At 47.2% G+C, this 19,133-nt stretch overlaps 1 protein-coding gene across 1 annotated transcript in view; it reads right to left on the minus strand.

The window, feature by feature from the left end:
* ipo13b (importin 13b) overlaps window positions 1-19,133 on the minus strand; it is a 45,031-nt gene that overhangs the window by 19,184 nt on the left and 6,714 nt on the right. The window contains exons 2-5 of the mRNA XM_080831769.1: window positions 12,573-12,698; window positions 10,912-11,522; window positions 2,058-2,198; window positions 874-1,015 (exon numbers count right to left, since the gene is read on the minus strand). Of these exons, the coding sequence (XP_080687895.1) occupies window positions 874-1,015; window positions 2,058-2,198; window positions 10,912-11,522; window positions 12,573-12,698 (1,020 nt within the window). The remainder of the gene's footprint in view (window positions 1-873; window positions 1,016-2,057; window positions 2,199-10,911; window positions 11,523-12,572; window positions 12,699-19,133) is intronic.

The raw sequence follows: 19,133 nt of genomic DNA on the forward strand, positions 1-19,133 counted from the left end.
AAGCAGTTAATGTGTAAATACTAATGGGATATCCAAATACCAAGCGGGATGATCGAATTGCCACAACAATATTAACATTTCATGTCCTGAAAAACAACACTGGCATTACAATGCTGAATGAAGCACTTCATTTTAAATGTCGTATCTACTCTCAGAGTTAATTTTCACTTGAAAAGCTCTGCCATTTTCACATCGCAAGTAAACAACATGAATATATATTTAAAAAAAATTAAAAACATCAATATACAGTGCATTCAGAACCTATTCAGACAGACCCTTCTTTTACATTTTGTGATGTTGCAGTCTTTTGTTAAAAGTGTTTCCCCTCATCAATATACACTCAATACCCCACAATGATAAAGCAAAAACAGTATTTTTGCAAATGTATTCCAAGGGAAAAACTGAAATATCATATTGACCTAAGTATTTAGACCATTTACTCTTTAGAGAATTGAGATTGGTCCAGCCCATTTGTTTACTTTGTTGGCAGTAGCATGCTAACATTAGATAGCTGGCTCACTCACCTCGCAAATCCCCTCAGAAGTATTTTTCAGTTACAATAGCGGGGTCTTTGCATTGCTCAGTGTCCATTTCTCTGTAACTTTTAAAAAATCTAAGCAAACAAAAATCAAACAAACAGCTTTTCTTCGCTGTTTACCGTAGCTCTTTGGTATGAAGCTTTACCAATCAACTAATCTAAAAGATGACCGAGAGAAATGGAAAGCACCTGAGCTAAATTTCAAGTATCATAGCAAAGGGTCTGAAAACTTAAGTCAATGTGATATTGCAGTTTTTCCATTTTAATACATTTGGAAAAAAAAAAATCGAAAATCATGTTTTCCCTAAGTTGAAGGAGAATGGCAGTTGGCCCACCTGTAGTGTGTACCAGAAGGTGAGGGTGAGGGAGCTGGTGGTCTCGTTGACTGGGTAGTGCCCAGGGATGCCAGTGCAGAACATGATCATGTTCACCAGTGCCAGGAACCCCTGCCAATGCTCCACCTGCTCCAACAGAGCCCTGAAGGACAGGGACACACACACACACACACACACACACACACACACACACACACACACACACACACACACACACACACACAGAATGAGTCAACAACAACAACAACAACAACAACAACAACAGGACAGTCAGTGAGCATATAGTTCACACACATTGGTATGCATAGTGAGAAGAGTGATAATATAAAATGTATTCATTCTCATAAAAATGAAAATAGCTAATTATGCCAATTCTAGCTTGAATATGTTTTATGCCTGAATCAGACAATCAAGAGAGGAAAAACTAAGAGGCAAGAGTTACAGTAACTTCATCCTCCATCCCCAGGCATTGACAACATTATGAAAAATATAATGCATCAGCAGAATGTGTGCGAAGAGCTGTGTGTGTGTGTGTGTGTGTGTGTATGTGTGTGTGTGTGTATGTGTGTGTGTGTGTGTGTGTCAGCTCCCTTAACATAATCAATAACTCAGAAGAGGCAACATCAGCAGAACTGCTAGGGAAGGAAGGATGACAGCTGTATGGATGGCAGAGTTTAAAAATCTCCTCACCCACAAACACACACATACACTCGACAAACCCCCCTCCCCCTCAAACTTACCCCCCAAAACATGCTCTCACACACACATTTGTATGCACAGACCCTTCACTGGCATTAGCACTCACCCCGGGCCAAATTATGCAGATCGATAGTCCAATTATGCAAAGCTGTTTTCTTGGTACTGTTGGTGCATGGCAATAACACCCAGGCATGATCCTGCCAGCCTGAGACAGAGCAGGCAGCAGGCCATGGACGATACTTATGGAAAACAAGTGTTTCAGGGCTGTTCCATCCCAGTACGTGTGTGTGTGTGTGTGTGTGTGGGGGGGTGTATGTATGCTACATGTTTATAGTTCATGAACGTTTCTTAATTTACAACTATTATGACTTCCTGTTATTGAGTCAAATGAAAACAACACTTTCTTGTGAGGTGAATTTTCTGTCCCAAATACTTTCTGACTTCTGATAAAATGGTGTGGTATGTATATGAAAATACAGGCATACCTGGAGTGGTTTTCACCAAGGGCAACAGCAATGCGGCAGATCCCATGAGACGTTTCCATGTCTCCATTTTGTACTGCTTCCCTTAACTGCTCCTGCAGCTGCAAGACCTGTGGCACCAGCTTCAGCAACGTATTCACATACCTTCAACACACACACACACACACACACGTGTCCATGTACACACACAAACACACACACACACACACACACACAATTACAGAACGTAGTAACAATAGCATACTCTCAAAGACACTGTTCTAGGATAAAAAAACAATTACACATAAAGTACATGATTATCCTCTGTCTTTGTGGTTGGAGTGCCCCAGAGCTCAGCTGAAGGCCCAACACAAATGCCTTTCTAAAGCCTTTTTACAGCAGTGCTCTTATAATAGAGTGCCATTCTTCCTCCCTCCAAGCAATGCTGCCATGTTTGCCTGATGCATTTGTAACCCACAATTTCACACACATACACATACAAAGGAATCTCCAGTGAGCCTGTGTGTTGTGTGGCTGCAGGTATCCACACACAAAAGCTAACAGTCATGTGATTTATGTCAATAAAGCAGGCACACATACTGCGTTCTAACAGCTATAAATATATCAAACACAGGCAAATGCACAACTCCCATATGTGTGGGTAGTACACAGTTTCTTTTATCATTTCTTTCATTCCACCCCACGTTTTACAAGATTTCCTTGTGATCCCTGTCATTTATTCCTGCCTATGACATTCCTTGCAGCTATTCAACTCATTTTTAACCACACATACCCTCCCCTTAAACAGTCTGAGATTTCACACTGTTATGACATTACAGAATATTTTTCTGATCCATGGTGCAGCTCTTTGTGTTTTCTCAGCTTTTCTATTGTGCTTCTGCAATCTTTACTGAGATCCTGTGTCAACATCCCTTTCCACAATCGCTCTCCGAGTTACACACCCTTTTCTCAGCTCTCTAGGAGAGTGGCTGTAGAGTAGGGATGTTACTGTCTAAGAATACCCATTCTTCTATTCTCTTCTCTTCCAGTGAGTAATTCAAAAAGGGAAGGAGTCTCTCTCCTGGCTCTCTCATGATGGTAACATAGCAGTCACCTGAGCACCCCTAGCATTCAGCTACATCAGTGAAACAACACTGCTAAATTATACATGTGCAGTAGGGGAAGGGACACAGGGTTGAGTATGCTTTTTTCCCTTATGGTTTTGACACGTTCTCCACTGTTGTGTTAGTATGTGGAGCCCTTGGGTGGCAATGGCTGTGCTTTTGGCTGTGAGGCGGAGACGGAGACGGAGATGAGCTGATGAATTATTTATGTGGGGAGAGGGGTGGAGAACATTTCCCAGCACTCTAAAAGGATGAGCCAATCCTGCTTTTTGACTTTCCTCTCCATCCCTCTCTCCCTCTCTCTCCGCACTTGTGGCTTGGCGCTTGACTATCCTCCCTTCTCTGTGTTTGCTGATTAAAATGCGGATTTAAATCCATTATCCTTGGTTTCAGCAGATACAAAAATATACCAATCAATCAATAGGTCATCTGATCAATTGACAGGGAGGGGACTTCACTGAGACTGAGAAAAAGCAATCTCAGTGGAGCACACTACATATCAAGCATGCCTCTTCTTCCAGCATTCCACATGGCATAACATTTTACGCTTTACAAACAACTGCAGGTTTATGACAAAGATTCAGTTACCCTGGCCAATTTAAAAACTACTGATCCCTGTGATCATATCATAAAATAGCGTCATGATCTTTACCCCTCCCAAACGAGCTCTCCAACTGGTCGAGAGGCTGGGTGCTCTCCCGCTGATGGATGTGCAGTGTGCCTAATGGGGTGTGGGGGTCATTGATGAACCCTGAGGGCCAGCGGCGCTCAGCTAGGCTCATCTCACATACCTGCAGGGGCTCGTCCATCAGCACAGCACGAACACTCAGTGAGGGGCCGAGCAGCTCTTGATGAACGGCCGGCGGTTATGCTACCTGCAGTGCCGAGCGTGTTTACCCAAAGAGGGGTGGCACCTGTTACTGAATCCTCACAGGTGAAGCCTTTCATATCTAAGCCTAGACAGTGTGTACACGACACAAACAGGTGGCAGCTCTGGTTACAGTGAAAACATTAAAATAAAATATTAATAAAAGTTTTGCATTTGCATGCATGCTGTGCGCGTGTGTATGTGTAATCTGCCTGGAGTTGAAGATACTGGAGTTAAAGATACACGCAGCCCAGTCACTGTTGTGCTGTGTGTTTGTGCTGTGCTGTGTGTTTGTGCTGTGCTGATTGTGAGAAACAGCTCAATCCTGTGTGCTGTGTGTTTGTGTGCTGTGCGTTTGTGCCGTGTGTTTGTGCCGTGTGTTTGTTCTGTGTGTTTGTGCCGTGTGTTTGTGCCGTGTGTTTGTGCCGTGCGTTTGTGCCGTGTGTTTGTGCTGTGCTGAGTGTGAGAAGCAGCTCAATCCTGTGTGCTGTGTGTTTGTGCTGTGTGTTTGTGCTGTGCTGAGTGTGAGAAGCAGCTCTGTGCTGTGTGTTTGTGCCGTGTGTTTGTGCCGTGTGTTTGTGCCGTGTGTTTGTGCCGTGTGTTTGGGCCGTGTGTTTGGGCCGTGTGTTTGGGCCGTGTGTTTGTGCTGTGCTGAGTGTGAGAAGCAGCTCTGTGATGTGTTTGTGATGTGTGTTTGTGATGTGTTTGTGATGTGTTTGTGATGTGTGTTTGTGCCGTGTGTTTGTGCCGTGTGTTTGTGCCGTGTGTTTGTGCTGTGCTGAGTGTGAGAAGCAGCTCCATCCTGTGTGCTGTCGCAGAGCCCGACCTGACCTGCATCCTCCGGGCAGCTCATTAAAATAAATGAGCCGGGTGAGTGTTGCCGTTCCTCAGCACTGTCTGGTCAAGCTGACAGCAGGATGTGTGTTTGTGTGTGTGTGTGTGTGTGTGTGTGTGTGTGTGTGTGTGTGTGTGTACTGCATCAGGTTATAAGGCATCTGCTGAATATTCTTTTCGAGGAGCAGTCATTGTGGAACAGTTGTGAGCCTGTGCAACACTAGCGGCACTATTAATGTGCATGAGTGTTTTGTCAGCAGCATTAAAGCTTCTGAAAGAAATGTACGTGTATATGCATGTATGTTTGAGTTTTTGTGCATGTGTGTGTGTGTGTGTGTCTGTGCGTGTCTGTCTGTCTGTCTGTGTGTGTCTGCGCGTGTGTTTCTGTCTGTGTCTGTGTCTGTGTCTGTGTCTGTGTCTGTGTCTGTGTCTGTGTCTGTGTCTGTGTCTGTGTCTGTGTCTGTGTCTGTGTCTGTGTCTGTGTCTGTGTCTGTGTCTGTGTGTTTCTGTCTGTGTGGCTGTGTGTGTGTGTCTCTGTGTGTTTGTGTGTCTGTGTGTGCGTGTGTGTGTGTGGGTGTATGTGTATGTGTGTGTGCGTGTGTCTGCGTGTGTGTGCGTGTGTTTGTGTGTGTGTGTTTGCGTGTGTGTTTGCATGTGTGTTTGCATGTGTGTGTGCGTCTGCCTGTCGAGCACAGTATGTTGCCTGGCCCCATTTAGTGGCAGACAGCTGGAGTCACCCCAGAGGGGGCAGAGCACACACACACCAGGCAGCACCAACGGGGCGGTGGGGCGGAGCTGGGGTTAGACACAGCCAGAGAGGAAGACTACAGCCCTGATCCTCCAGGGATAGGTGGGTTCCCAGTTCCCGCCTCCTCCCTCTCTCTCTTTCTCTCTCTCTCACTGTCTCTCTTTCCCTTTTTCTCTTCGTAGCCTCCATCTTACACAGCCATCCTCTCTTTACCTTTCCTGTAACAGTTTCTCGCCTAGTTGTTTTATTCTCTGTCTTTCTCTCTCTCCTTCCTTCTCCCTCGTTCACACCCCCTTCTTTTATCTCTCTCTCTCTCTCTCTCTCTCGTGAGTTGCTGATTTCTCTCCCTCCTCTCATCTCTGCTCATCCCATCCTTTTCTCTGTTCCCTGAGCACCCAAAATGAGAGCAGACTGGCAGAAACTACCTCGCCTGCACTTACATCAAAATGCCATATCCTGCATGAAGTCTCTTCCTCACACAAGAAAGCAAGCATGCCCTCTCACACACATACATACAGAGACACACACACAAATCCCCCTCCCCTTCCTCCCGGCTCCGAGCAATTACACTCAGACGTTCTGAGACAGAGAAAATTAGTTGCCTGGCAACAGGATGCAATTGGTCCAATAGTATAGTCCCTGATGACTTGACTGTAATGTGTTTAAACAGTGCTGGGCAGCGCTGTGGGAATAGAGGGGTGGGGGCTGAAGTAGACATAATGTGTGAAAGAGGGTGAGAGAGAGAGATAGCAAAGAAGACAATATAAAAGTAGAAACCCAGCATGGGTGATTGGAGTGAGGAAAAATAAAGAGCAGGAAGAGAAAAGATACCAAAAGCCATGGGGAAAGAAGTAGATAGATAGGTGATGGCAGAAGACAGAAGAAAAGCAAAGGTAAAAGACGAGGGGGTTGGTGTGGCTCTTGCTTTCTATTCGGTGAAGGAAAACAGCACATTCAGGGCACTGAAAAATTGATGGCCCACCAGCAGTAAATACAGTAAATCCTGTTCTACTACTCTGCACTGAGAGGGATAAAACTTACACAGATGTGACCGATTTATGGCTTCAAACAGCGCCCCCTAGCAAGGGACAGGTCAGGCCATCTTTTTTTTTTCAGCCATCCGTTTGGCACGGCTGACAAAGAGCTGGGTGGGACGCCCTGTATGCTTTTCTACCCTATTCTTTTCCTCTGTTGACCTTTCTTCTTCTCTCCCTTCTCTTCTTTCATTGAAGCTGAAAGCACACATACTCCAACACAAGATTGCAGGGTAGCTCTAAAGAAAGCATTCAGGAATGGATGGTTTCAACTGGGCCAGCTCTCTCACACAAACATGCGCACACACACACACTAGTGCTGTAGCGATGCGTCGATGATGTCGACGCGTCGATTTCAAAATTACGTCGACGCCATATTTTTACGTCGACGCTTCGCCACATACACGTGGTTGACCCAAACAGAAACAAACATTGCGCAAGGACTGAGAGAGCAGAAACCCAGGGAATTGCTTGGCGCCATTAGTTGATATTGGCGATCTAACGTAGTGAATCATGATACTATAAGCTGACCAACACCATGACTTAGCTCTCTGTGCCGTTTGTTCATGCTTAGTTGCCGTGTTCTGCAGCCGTAAGTTAACGTTAACTAAACTGACACACTAGTAGCTAGCTAACGTTAACTACTAGCAACCAAGCACGAACAAACTGCACGGAGAGCTAAGAAGATAGTTTGCTAGCACCACCGAAGTGCGCAGAGCTCAAGCTACACAACACACTGAACAAACGTTAAATTAATGTAACCAACGTTACTTATTGTCCCCTTCACGAGAGACAATGGGGTGTGTTTCTATCTCCATTCTCAAACGCACCCTATTGTCTCTCGTATTTAACGTTTGTTCAGTGTGTTGTGTAGCTTGAGCTCTGCGCACTTCGGTATCTTCTTAGCTCTCCGTGCAGTTTGTTCGTGCTTGGTTGCTAGTAGTTACGTTAGCTAGCTACTATAGCGGCAACGGCTAGACAGCTGTGTCAGTTTAGTAAACGTTAACTTACGGCTGCAGAACACGCCAACCAAGCACCAACAAACGGCACAGAGAGCTAACTCATGCTGTGGTCATTTACGAGTCAAACACATAACATTAGACTAACGTTGGCCAGCTTATAGTATGTATCATGATTCACTACCACGTTAGATCGCCAATGTCAACTAATGCAGCCAAGCAATGTCCAGGACAGTGCTGCACATAAGGTGGTGCGCAGTGCTCATCAATGAATGAATGTTTTTATAAGCACTGAAAACATTTAAATGAATGAGCACCACATCCAAATGTGATAGGGCTCATTTGAGTACCAAACATTTTTACTGTGAACTCTAGATAAACATGAAATGCATTGTTGGACTTTTGCTGTGCAAAACGGTGCTCATTAAAGTATATTATTAAGATTTTTTGGGGTATTTATTTGAGATACATTATGGTTTTAATCGAGCAACAGAAAAATAATCGTTAGACTAATCGTCCAATTAGTCGTTAGATTAGTCGACTATTCGATAAAATAATCGCCAGATTAATCGTTTTGAAAATAATCGTTTACCCCCAGCCCTAACACACGCACACGCACACGCACACGCACACACGCACGCACACACGCACGCACACGTTTACACTCTGTCCACTCCATTTTGCTCAAACACTCAACCACCCAGTGTGTTGTGTCTGCGCAGCTCTGCGGTACAGAGGACAGGAGGGTGCAGTGAGAAGGAGGAGGAGGGAGGAGGAGGAGGAGGGGAGGGAGGGATGGATGCTGGATAACCTTGCCCTGTCATTGGCAGACATATCATCACGCTTGGCCATCCACCTCAGAGAGCTTTCGCATCCAGTTTCTCCTCTCCCTGTCCGCCTGGCTCTGCTCACACTCCCATGCATACAGAGTACAGACAAATACATAATGACACCAATGTCTGCAACAGATCATTACTGCAAACTCCTGCCTTCTCAAACAGGACCCGTGACCGTCACAGGTCTTTGTGGGTGCCTGTGTTAACAGTTAACCTGCTGTGTCTGAGTGCTCTTCATTGCCCTCTCTCTAGATGGTGACCACAGAGCCGCCATTTGCGTAACCTTCCTCCCTCCACTGGCCATTCAGAGGAAGGGGAGGTGAGGGTGAGGAGAGGGAGGGGCTCTGGCAGTGCAGCACAGCCTAAGAGGCAGACATTAACCTTCTGCCACCGCCTCCATTACAAACACCACCACCAGCCACTGGGGACTGGCCGAGGCACTACCACACAGGCAGGATGAGCGTGTGACTTCAAAGCACAAAATGATCCACTTAAATGCCAAAAGAAGAGGTACCTGCCACGGTTTGGGCTTTAATCCTGTGCCATGCCTGCCGTTCTTACAGATCTGCAGACAACACGCAGTCAGAGTCGTTAGGGTCTGTCTTAATTAATTAAATTAAGACATGAATTTTTTTTGTCTGCTGGTTTCTACCTGTTCCCCACCCTGCCATCTGTTTAGTCGGAGGGAAACTGTTTGACTGCATTAACACGCTGGCACATAATGGACGCCATTAGCAGTCAATTATTTATTCATTGTTTGTTAGAGCCAGTCATGTATGTAATGTGGCTGTTTTGTGTGGTATGAATAATGTGCTCCATTGTAGTCATACATGCTGGAAGAGAGGGCCACTCTTGTCAATAGGATGACTGCTGGCCGTGACTGGTGCTGTGCTTCTTTGAAGTGGCAGTGGCATCAACTCCAAAGACAATATCATTCTGGATGAGTGTGTAATGTGTGTGTGTGTGTGTGTGTTGGGGGGGAGCATCCTCTGAACACACACCAGACCTTAAAACACTCAACTCTGTGTTCAGGATGCTCCCCCAACACACACACACACACACACACACACACACACACACAGTACTCAGAGAAGAAGGGGGAGGGGGATATAAACTCTACGCGTCTGTACCAACCAGAGCGTAAGACATCGCTCCCTAACACCGTCTCCATGGAAACGCCAATGATCCTTGAAATGCAGCCCCCCACTCTCACTCTCTCTCTCTCTCTCTCTCTCTCTCTCTCTCTCTCTCTCTCTCTCTCTCTCTCTCTCTCTCTCTCTCTCTCTCTCTCTCTCTCTCTCTCTCTCTCTCTCTCTCTCTCTCTCTCTCTCTCTCTCTCTCTCTCTCTCTCTCTCTCTCTCTCTCTCTCTCTCTCTCCTCTCCTCTCCTCTCCTCTCCTTTCTCTCCTTTCTCTCCTCCTCCTCCTCCTCCTCCTCCTTCTCCTCCTCCTCCTCCTCCTCCTCCTCCTCCTCCTCCCCTTTTTCTTCATGTATGTTTCGCCTTCCATTTTGCTCTTCCGCCTCTCCGTGGTTGCATTGGTGCCTCCAGCTCTTTTTCCATCACATCCCTTCATCCCCTCTCTCTCCATCCGTCCATCCGTCCATCCCTCGCTCTCCTCCTCTGGCTGCCTGCCTCTCTTGCCATCCCTTCTCTTCACTCATTCAACTCAACCAGCCACTAGGACTTGTGCCATCTCACGTGTGAGTGGGTGTTTAGTAATGTGCTCCCCATGCCTTGTGTGTGTATGTGTGTGTTCGTGTGAGAGAAGAGTGTGTGAGAGAGTGTTGAGAGAGTGTTGAAGAGCACTCCCTCTGTTATGGTGTCATTGTTGCTCTGTGTTAACATCTGCCTTTTTCACCTCGAGATGGCGAAGGCTCATCTAGGTGAATAATGTGCTACGTGTAGACTGCACTGTGTGTTTGTGTGTATGTGTGTGCGTGCGTGCGTGCGTGCGTGCGTGCGTGCGTGCGTGCGTGCGTGCGTGCGTGCCCGCGCGTGTGTGTGTATGTGCGTGTTAGCTATATCTATCTAATAAACCTCATCATCCTCCTCCTCATCATCTGCCCTGCCCTGCCCAATCAAAGACCCTAACAAACACATATTTCTGGAATCATTGTACAGTAATAGTAATGCCTCCTTAAAGTTGATTTAGAATATACTATTTTAAGCTCCTTTTGACAGTTTAAACTTAGGCACACCTCAAAGCTGGAGGTATCAGACAAAGGTGCATTCAAAATAGAAATCTGATGTCTTCGTTTTCCTCATCTCTAAATAATTTATTTAAACAACCTCCCATTCCCAACAAATGCCTTCTTTAGATATCCCTTTAAGATCCTATTGATAGCAGTTCACATCTAAAGAACTCATTTCAGCCTTGAACTCTCACTCTTAGGCTCAGATGGAGAAACCTGAACTACAACAACATTCCGTATGCCACGTTCGGCTTAATTCCCAGATGCTGTGAACCCCACTGACCTCTGGGAGTCGGGCTGCGAGACGGCGTTGACGATGGCCTCAACGGCGGCGTCGAACAGCTCGGGGTCGGCCAGCGCGGAGAAGGAGTCCTCCACCAGGGCCTCGCTCTCGCACAGCGGCACGTCCAGCAGCACCCAGCTGGACAGGCACTTGAGCACGCGCGCCCGCACCAGGCCCGGCGAGTCGGACTGGCGCAGGAGCTGCTGCAGCAGGGGCTGCACGGCCGCCCACTCCCTGCCCAGCGCGTTGCGCACCTGGCCCTTGCGGTACTGCGGCAGCCGGCTTGTCTGGAACTCCTCAGGCAGCACGGTGAGCAGCTCCAGCAGCGCCAGGCAGCGGGCGCGCCCGTCCAGGCCGGCACCCTCCTCCTGGAAGGCACGCATCATCTCCGAGACGGCGCCGGGCCAGATCTCGGGCATCATGTTGAGCGCCAGCGAGGCCAGCGCCACGCACAGGCGCGTCAGCACGATCTTGGCGCCCGTGGCGAAGCGGGCGATGTGGGCAAACAGCTGCGTCTTGAGCTCGTCGTATTGCTCGGCCGGGATGTCCGCCCAATAGCGCGAGATCTTGGTGTGCAGGGCAGACGCGCCAAAGTACTGGATCTCTGGCACCTGAACAAAGACAGTTTCAGGTGTCAATAAAATCTTCACCTTCAGTTCCACACATTTAGCTTAATTTACCTTCATGACATCCTCCCCAATTACTGAATACAAACAATAGACAAATACTGGGAGAAGACAGCAGTTTGAGATCTTTCCACTTCAACCTCTACAATTCCATGCATAACTCACAAATATATACAATGATACAAACTTATACATTTCTCTAGTGCTTCATGGCAAATGAATCTTGCTCTTCATATCATAAGTGCTAGAAGCCAGGGCAGAACAAGACACCTGTGTAAAAGAGATTGACTCGGTACACTCAAGAGATTATTTTTCCCCTCATTAAAAAAAGGGAAATAGTTTTCCACTCCAAAAAAACAAAAACAACCTCCAACCAATTAAAAAAGTGAAAGCAGTGGAACGGTTCCCTGAGCCAGGCGTGACTTTGGGTTATGGGAAACTCTGAACTAGCGTGGGAGCTTTAAAAGCCAGCTCTGCTCCGGGTGTAATGCATTCATAATGAATAAACAGAGTGCTCCCATCCATCCCTGCTAGTCGGGGGAGCGATCGGACAACAACAGAAAAACAGCTGCAGAGTGGAGACTGGAGATGGCTGCTGGAGTTTTACTGCTAGTTTACAGCTTCTGGGCGTACTTAGAATTACCGAAAAAAATGGACACGTTAACAGAATAGTTCACAGTCCTACTCCAATCAAATGAGTCAAATTAAGCTAATTGCTCATCACAGCCCTCTAGCCTTCAGTTCTTTATGTGTGTGCTCAAAAACTGGCATTCGTTAAGTCTTGGATCTGTAAACAGGAAACAAACATAGGGGCTAGGACTGAGCCATTAAACAAAAACAATCAACACATTGCTTCAGGAGCACGGAAGGGGGTGGTGTGATTTGATTGGCCGTTGAGGTCAAATATCAACAGCCTTTCGGCAGAATTGCGGACTCCAGCTTCAATGTGCAATTACACAGGGGGATAGGACAAGGCTGCGGTGTTGGGGCGGAAGTGAGAGTGGTGAATTGGAGGGTTGGTTCTTAGGTCCGTACCTTGTCTGGGCTGAGCAGGGCCCAGCAGAACTGCCATGCCTGGGGCGACACCTGGGCCTGCATGAGCCACTTCTGCGCCAGGTTCTTGTTCTCGATGTTGGGGTCATAGTAGAGCTGGTGCAAGGCCTACAGAGGAGAGGAGAGGAGAGGAAGAGAGGTGGAGAGGTGAAGGAGGGAGAGAGAAGGAGAGCAGAAGGTGAGTGAGACAAGAAGAGGGGAAAGAGGGGGAGTGAGAAAAACAGAGAGAGATGGGGGAGGGAAGAAAGATAATAAAATAAATGGTAAGCAATACACCATGTCAGGGAATACATATATCATTGCATTTTAGCTGTAGCATCCCATGTGAACTAGGTTGCAAAGACACACATCAGCTGGGAGGAGGACCACCACCAACAACGTTAATGAGGACGGCACCGTCAGTCTCTGTGCAGTCAGAACAGAGGCTAATGGTTCCTTCACTCGTCAGGGGTGCACTGAAGGCTTGTCACGGTCTGCCATGTTCCTAAAGCAGAGGTGGGAGAAATAATCTTTTTCTGCTTTTTTCTACCATTTAACTCTCTGTATACCACCAATTTCCATCAATTAAAAACATTTGCAAAAAAAGGAAAGTGAGAGATTCCACAGCGTTGCAGGAAAATGAAATGATCGATTGTTTAAAAATGTAATTCAGTACTATGCATGCCAGCATACTGAATTTTAGAACTCCTTAAAATGCATTTCACTGCAACGTGTAGAGATGAATGAAGCATGACTGTACCGAAAACACTGCCTGTAGGTGCAATATTAATGGCCGTTTTACAATTTACAAATGAGTTTGGTTATTCTAAGTTGTGGTATGATGTTGATATATAGATCATATGTTGTTAGATAGGCGGTAACTGAATTTTTCTGTGCCTAGAAGTGCAGAATTAATTTTAATCGGAAAAATGCGAATGTCAAAAAATTACAAAATACGTAGTAAGTGTTTAGTCACAGGCCTACTGCTTGGTAATCTTCTTTCAACAAGTGCTTGTATTTATTTGTAAGTGTTTGTACATGTAAATCTTGATGCATTTATAATCGTTTCATAATGAAATTGTTAACCTTTGAATCGTAATCGAATCTAATTGTGGTCAGGGATTCACACCCCTATCCTACAGTGTGGCGAAAAATTAGCTCTGAGAGGAGAGGAGGCGAGTGGAGCACTGATGGGAGTTCACTTAGAGGTCAGACAGCTATACACTGGGAAATCAGAATAGGATTGTGTGAGTGTGTGTGTGATAGAGAGAGAGAGAGAGAAAGACAAAAGAGTTGTGAGACAGAAGGAGAGGCGTTGAGTGTGAATGAGGGAGATGTGTGCGAGATAGAGATAGAGAATGTGTGTGTTTATTTGAGGGAGAGAGGGGGGAGAGAAAGAGAGAGAGAGTGAGTAAGTCAGTGTGTGTGTGTGTGTGTGTGTGTGTGTGCGTGTGCATGTGCGTGTGAAAACGAGCACGACGGAGAGATGATGCCTGGTGAAAGCATTCATTACTGATTCTCCAGCCTTGGGACCCGGACCAGCCTCACATAACCATTGCTTCATTTAGCTCAATTCATCTGACTGCATGAGTGAACGTCTGCCGGAGAATGAGCCTCATCTGACAGTATTGTGTTTGTGTTTCAGAGAGAGAGAGAGAGAGAGAGAGACTGTGTATGTGTGCGCGTGGGTGTGTGTGCATGTTTGTCTACTGATGTGTGAGATTGAGGGAGAGGGACCAAATCTCTTGAGGAAAGACAAACAGAGTGGACGCATACAGAGAGAGAGAGAGGAGAAAACAGAATGCCAGAGAGGTGAAGTGAAGTGAAGCGATGGAGAGCAGGAAAAAGGAAGAGAGAGAATAGATAATGAAAAACAAGTGCTAGGCTAGACAGAGGGAGACTGTGAGGGACAGATGGAGAGAATGAGACAGAGATAGAGAGAATGAGACAGAGAGCAAGAGAGAGAGAGAGAGAGAGAGAGAGAGAGAGAGAGACAGAGATAGAGAGTATGAGACAGAGAGACAGAGACAGAGACAGAGATGAAGAAGGAGCCCTAGGGAACATTAGCTGAATGAATAACGGAGCCCCGTAATCCTGTTAGTGAGGGATGAGGAATGAACCAGTGGAACAGCAGCACCAGACTCATCACTCCTCAAAAACACTGGCAACACACCTGAGAGTGGGTTGGAGAGGGCGTGTGTGTGTGTGTGCCTCAGGAAATTTGGTGTGTGTGTCCTTGTTCATATATGGGTATGTGTGTGCCAAGGTACATCCTGAATATGTATGTGTGTTAGCAACTGTGAAGTGTGTGTGTGTGTGTGTGTGTGTGTGTGCGCGCAAGTGCGACAGTTTGTCAGTAAGGTGAGAGTGTGAGCTTCGTGTACATGCCCAAGCTCTTCTCAGGCGACCAGCGAGAGACAGTTTGCCACTGGCCACTTTATTCCGGCAATTTCCCCCCCGCCTGTCTCTTCCATCTGAACAGAGATTACTTCATTTCAGCAGAGGCTCCCAGGCCCCCAATTACACACATAGTGGACGAGCACAGACACACACTCATCTGCTGCCACCCACACCCACACTCTCACACTCTCACACTCTCACACGCACACAGAGAAACAGGGACAGGCTGAGACAGACATACAGTGATGGACATAGCCCATAGACGGATGGAGAGAGACAGTCAACTGGACAGAGACACATGAGAAACCGCTGCTTTGTCCAACATGCTTCACGGTGAACTTCAGGCAACACATCCACATTCCGACACCCTGTTCCAGCTGTGAGCCAGGGCTCTCTAAAGCAAGGGGTCCTGGCTCTGCACGGATCTGCCCTGCGGCACAGCTGCCATGCGGGTATGCTGCTGCCCACCATCGCTTTCATTACGTGCCAGCCGCCGCTGGCGTGTGTGTGAGTGTGCACGTGCGTGTGTCACTCTCACATCTCTCTCTCCCAAGAGGTCTGATTATGTGTGTGCCGCATCACTGATTAGGGCTGGGGGAATCGATTACGAGAACAAGGGTGTGTGTGCACGCCTGTGTCTGTTTGGGCATCAATACAGGTGGGTGGCAGGGGTCGAAAGGACCTTGGAGTAATCACAGGATGGCCATCTGCTCTAGCCTGTGAGGTGACCCATAGCGAGTCCTGCTGATCGAGCGCCCACACTGGAGATAACATGGGAGACAGACTAATAGAGTGAGAGAGCTACAGATTTACAGACCCTTACAAATAGCACCACAGACAGACAGAAGGACGGAGAGAGAGAGAGAGAGAGAGAGAGAGAGAGACAGACAGTATGACCACTCAGAAAGACAGAATGAGAGTGTCTGTGTGCAGTGTTACACGACATGTATGATCTGAGAAAGCAAGACAATGGGCATGACAAGACAGGCCACTATTCTGCAGTGTTGAGTTTTTACCCAGCAAACACACAGCCTGAGGTTTGGCTGGGTGGGTCAGGGACCTGCTGGTCTCCTGAGGGTAGTGCCTGTCTTGTGCCTCAGGCTCCAGAGGGGGCCAGTCTGCCCCTCCCCCTCTTCTTGGACTAGGACACACACACAAACACACACACACACATCACAGACGAGATGAGCAGAGCTTCTGCATGACACACTCCGCCTTCACTGCCTGCTGCACTCATCCTGCCATTAATGCTACTTTCACTTCTGCTCCATCTTGTTCTTTCACTCGCTCCTCTCTCTCCTTCATCACCCCTACCTCTTACTCCCCCACTCCTCTCTCTCCCCCAACCCTTTTTCCCTCCCTTGCTCCCTCCCTCTCTCCACCACTCCACTTCCATTACTTTAATAGCAGCTGTTTTGCAGATGTTGGTTTTATTTTAGTCCTCCTGTTGTTGGGGCCGGGGGTCAGTGCAGTGCCTGGCAGGGTGATTATGAGGCTGTCTCACAGGGACGCCTGTCTCCTGGTCTGGTGGACGCCTGTCTGTCTCACTGGGACCCCGTCTGTCTGGGACGACCGTCTGTCTCACAGGGACGCCGGCCTGTCTCACAGGGACGCCCGTCTGTCTCACAGGGACGCCCGTCTGCTGGTCTGATGGGGAGGCTGTGCTTTTCAAGAGCGTGTTGGAGGCATGGGCTCTCACATACACACACACACCCCAGTTTTCACACTGTTCTTGAGATTCTTTAACAGGTTCTCATTTGAACTTGGTTTTAACCGAAGGAGAAACTGAGCGGAGCTTTAAACTACTTGCCTTTCATGACATTACTCATCGAATCTAGCTCCACACAAATGGGCTAGATGGGCAGACCAGTTTATGAGAAGAACGTCCGTAAGCTAGGCATGTTATCCCGATAACCCAGCGTGTTTTGGAACTGCTGTTTAGTTTTTATTCCAGACAATTTCATCTCATCCCTCCAGTTGCTGCCTTGGCAGCTGTACCAGAGGGTGGCTTAACGCTTCTTTGAGAAACTGTGCGAGGAATGCCAAGAAAGTGGCTTTAAAATAATGGCTTAGTATGGAGACATCCATTTATGTTGCACATTGACAACTACAGCTAAACAATGGCTGATCTAGAATGAACTGGTTACAAAGCACATATGAATGCACAGATTGCTGAAAGAGCCCCAATGTTTCACAGTGATGTTTCACAGTGATGGACATGTTCAGTTGTTGTCAATGGTGGATGTTACCACACTCGGGCTGTCAATCACTTTTCAATCAACGGAGAGCTCTCTACTGCTTGCTTGTCCCTGTCCTCTCCTCTCCAGCCGATATTCGTTTGTCCTTTCTTGCCTTCATTCTCCCGCTTCGATTGTCCAATCTCCTAGTTTCAATTCTCTTCTCTCCCGGTCTCGGTCTCTGAGTTGCCCCCCCCCTCCCTCAGTCTCTGTCTCTGCAACAGGATAGCAATGACATCATTCTTGAGAGAAATCTTGGCTGGGTTTTTTCCCATATGCTGCATGAGCCATCTGCTCAAACAGGACCAACACGAGGGCCCTTTGAACACGGGGACGGGAGCAGAGACTGATGGCAGTGTACCATGACAGGTCTCGCCTTTTTCTTCACCAGTATGACTAATCCACATATGCTTTCTGATCCGCCATTTTAAAGTGAAGGTGCTGACATGCTTAAGGCTGATACCTCATTCACTGTACTTGTAAGTGTTTGATGACAGTATGAATATCGGCAGTGACACCATCGAGGGTTAACTACATTTTGCTTCTTGGAAGCCTGTACATTTGCATGGTGTGCTTGTGTGTGTGTTTTGTGAGTGGATCTATGCACACATGGGCGTGGGTAGCACTTGTTGACTGTGTCTGCAGTCTGCTTGGAGAAAAACAAATTCCAGGTTGCCATAGGCGACCGATTCTGGAGGATATAATTAGCGGAGTTCCAAGCCCAAGATGCTGCAGAGAAGAAAAAAAAACACACAGGTGCTACCACACACACACACACACACACACACACACACACACACACACACACACACACACACACACACACACACACACACACACACACACACACACACACACACACACACACACACACACACACACACACACACACACACACACACACACACACACACACACAGTGAGGGTTAACAATGGTTGACTTCTATCGAAGTCTGTGATGCCTTTGGGGATGAACATTAGGTCACGGCTGCCTTTATCCTGAATCAATAATAAAACCTGACAACTCTCACTAAAAAAAAAATCACTAAGTGACGACTGTACCACTAAACACCTTATTGACCATTCGACTTCCACTTCGAACTTTTCAAGTTATTTATTTATTTATTTCCCCCTGTTGGGATCAGATGCAAAAGGGGAGCCCACTGCCTGAAGGCTAATGGCAATGAAATCGAATCATGTGATTTAAGCCGTCAGTGGCTCTGATTGATCAGATGATGGAGAGAGAGGAGAGCAGAGCAGTTCAGAGCAGCACAGCCAGGAAGTGGGCCTCTGTAACCAAGGACACCCGATACCTTAGGTCACCCTGTGCCAGGCTCCAAAAAAAGACAGCATGACAAAGAAGAGGTGGGGGGGGGGAAGAAGAAAAAGAAAAATCAATCAGTGGGAAGGGGAAGAGGCCGGAGGAAGGAAGAGACTAATAATCTGACAGCGTCCCAAACGGACATGGCTCTCCATCTCTGATCGTCTGTAAACCTGCAGTCAGAGCTAAAAATATAGAGGATGGGGGTGAGGGGGGGGGGCCGCATAAGGTACCAGAGCTGTCCTGTGATCTTATTTACTCTCCATTTCACAGGCTCCTCTCCTCATTCCTGGCACTGAGGTCACTGGCACTAAAAGCTCACTGCCATGGGTCCATTCTTAGAATCGCTGTCATTGGTGGGGCAGTGTGTCTATTTCTCGCATCTACACTCATCACAAACAGATAATTTTTTTTCACCAAATAAACTTGAGTAACGGCGTCAACACTATATGCCTTCACAATGAGTCATGGCCTTATTCAAGACTTCAAAACTTTAAGAGCACTGACCACTACCAAGGCCAATGGTGCAATCTCGTCAAAATGTTTTTCCTTGATCCAGATCCGCTCCAAAATGTAGCAAGTTATTCCTTATTCCATGCTAGACCC

Source organism: Sprattus sprattus (assembly GCF_963457725.1).
Source record: "Sprattus sprattus genome assembly, chromosome: 2".
In the NCBI taxonomy this organism is placed as follows: domain Eukaryota; kingdom Metazoa; phylum Chordata; class Actinopteri; order Clupeiformes; family Clupeidae; genus Sprattus; species Sprattus sprattus.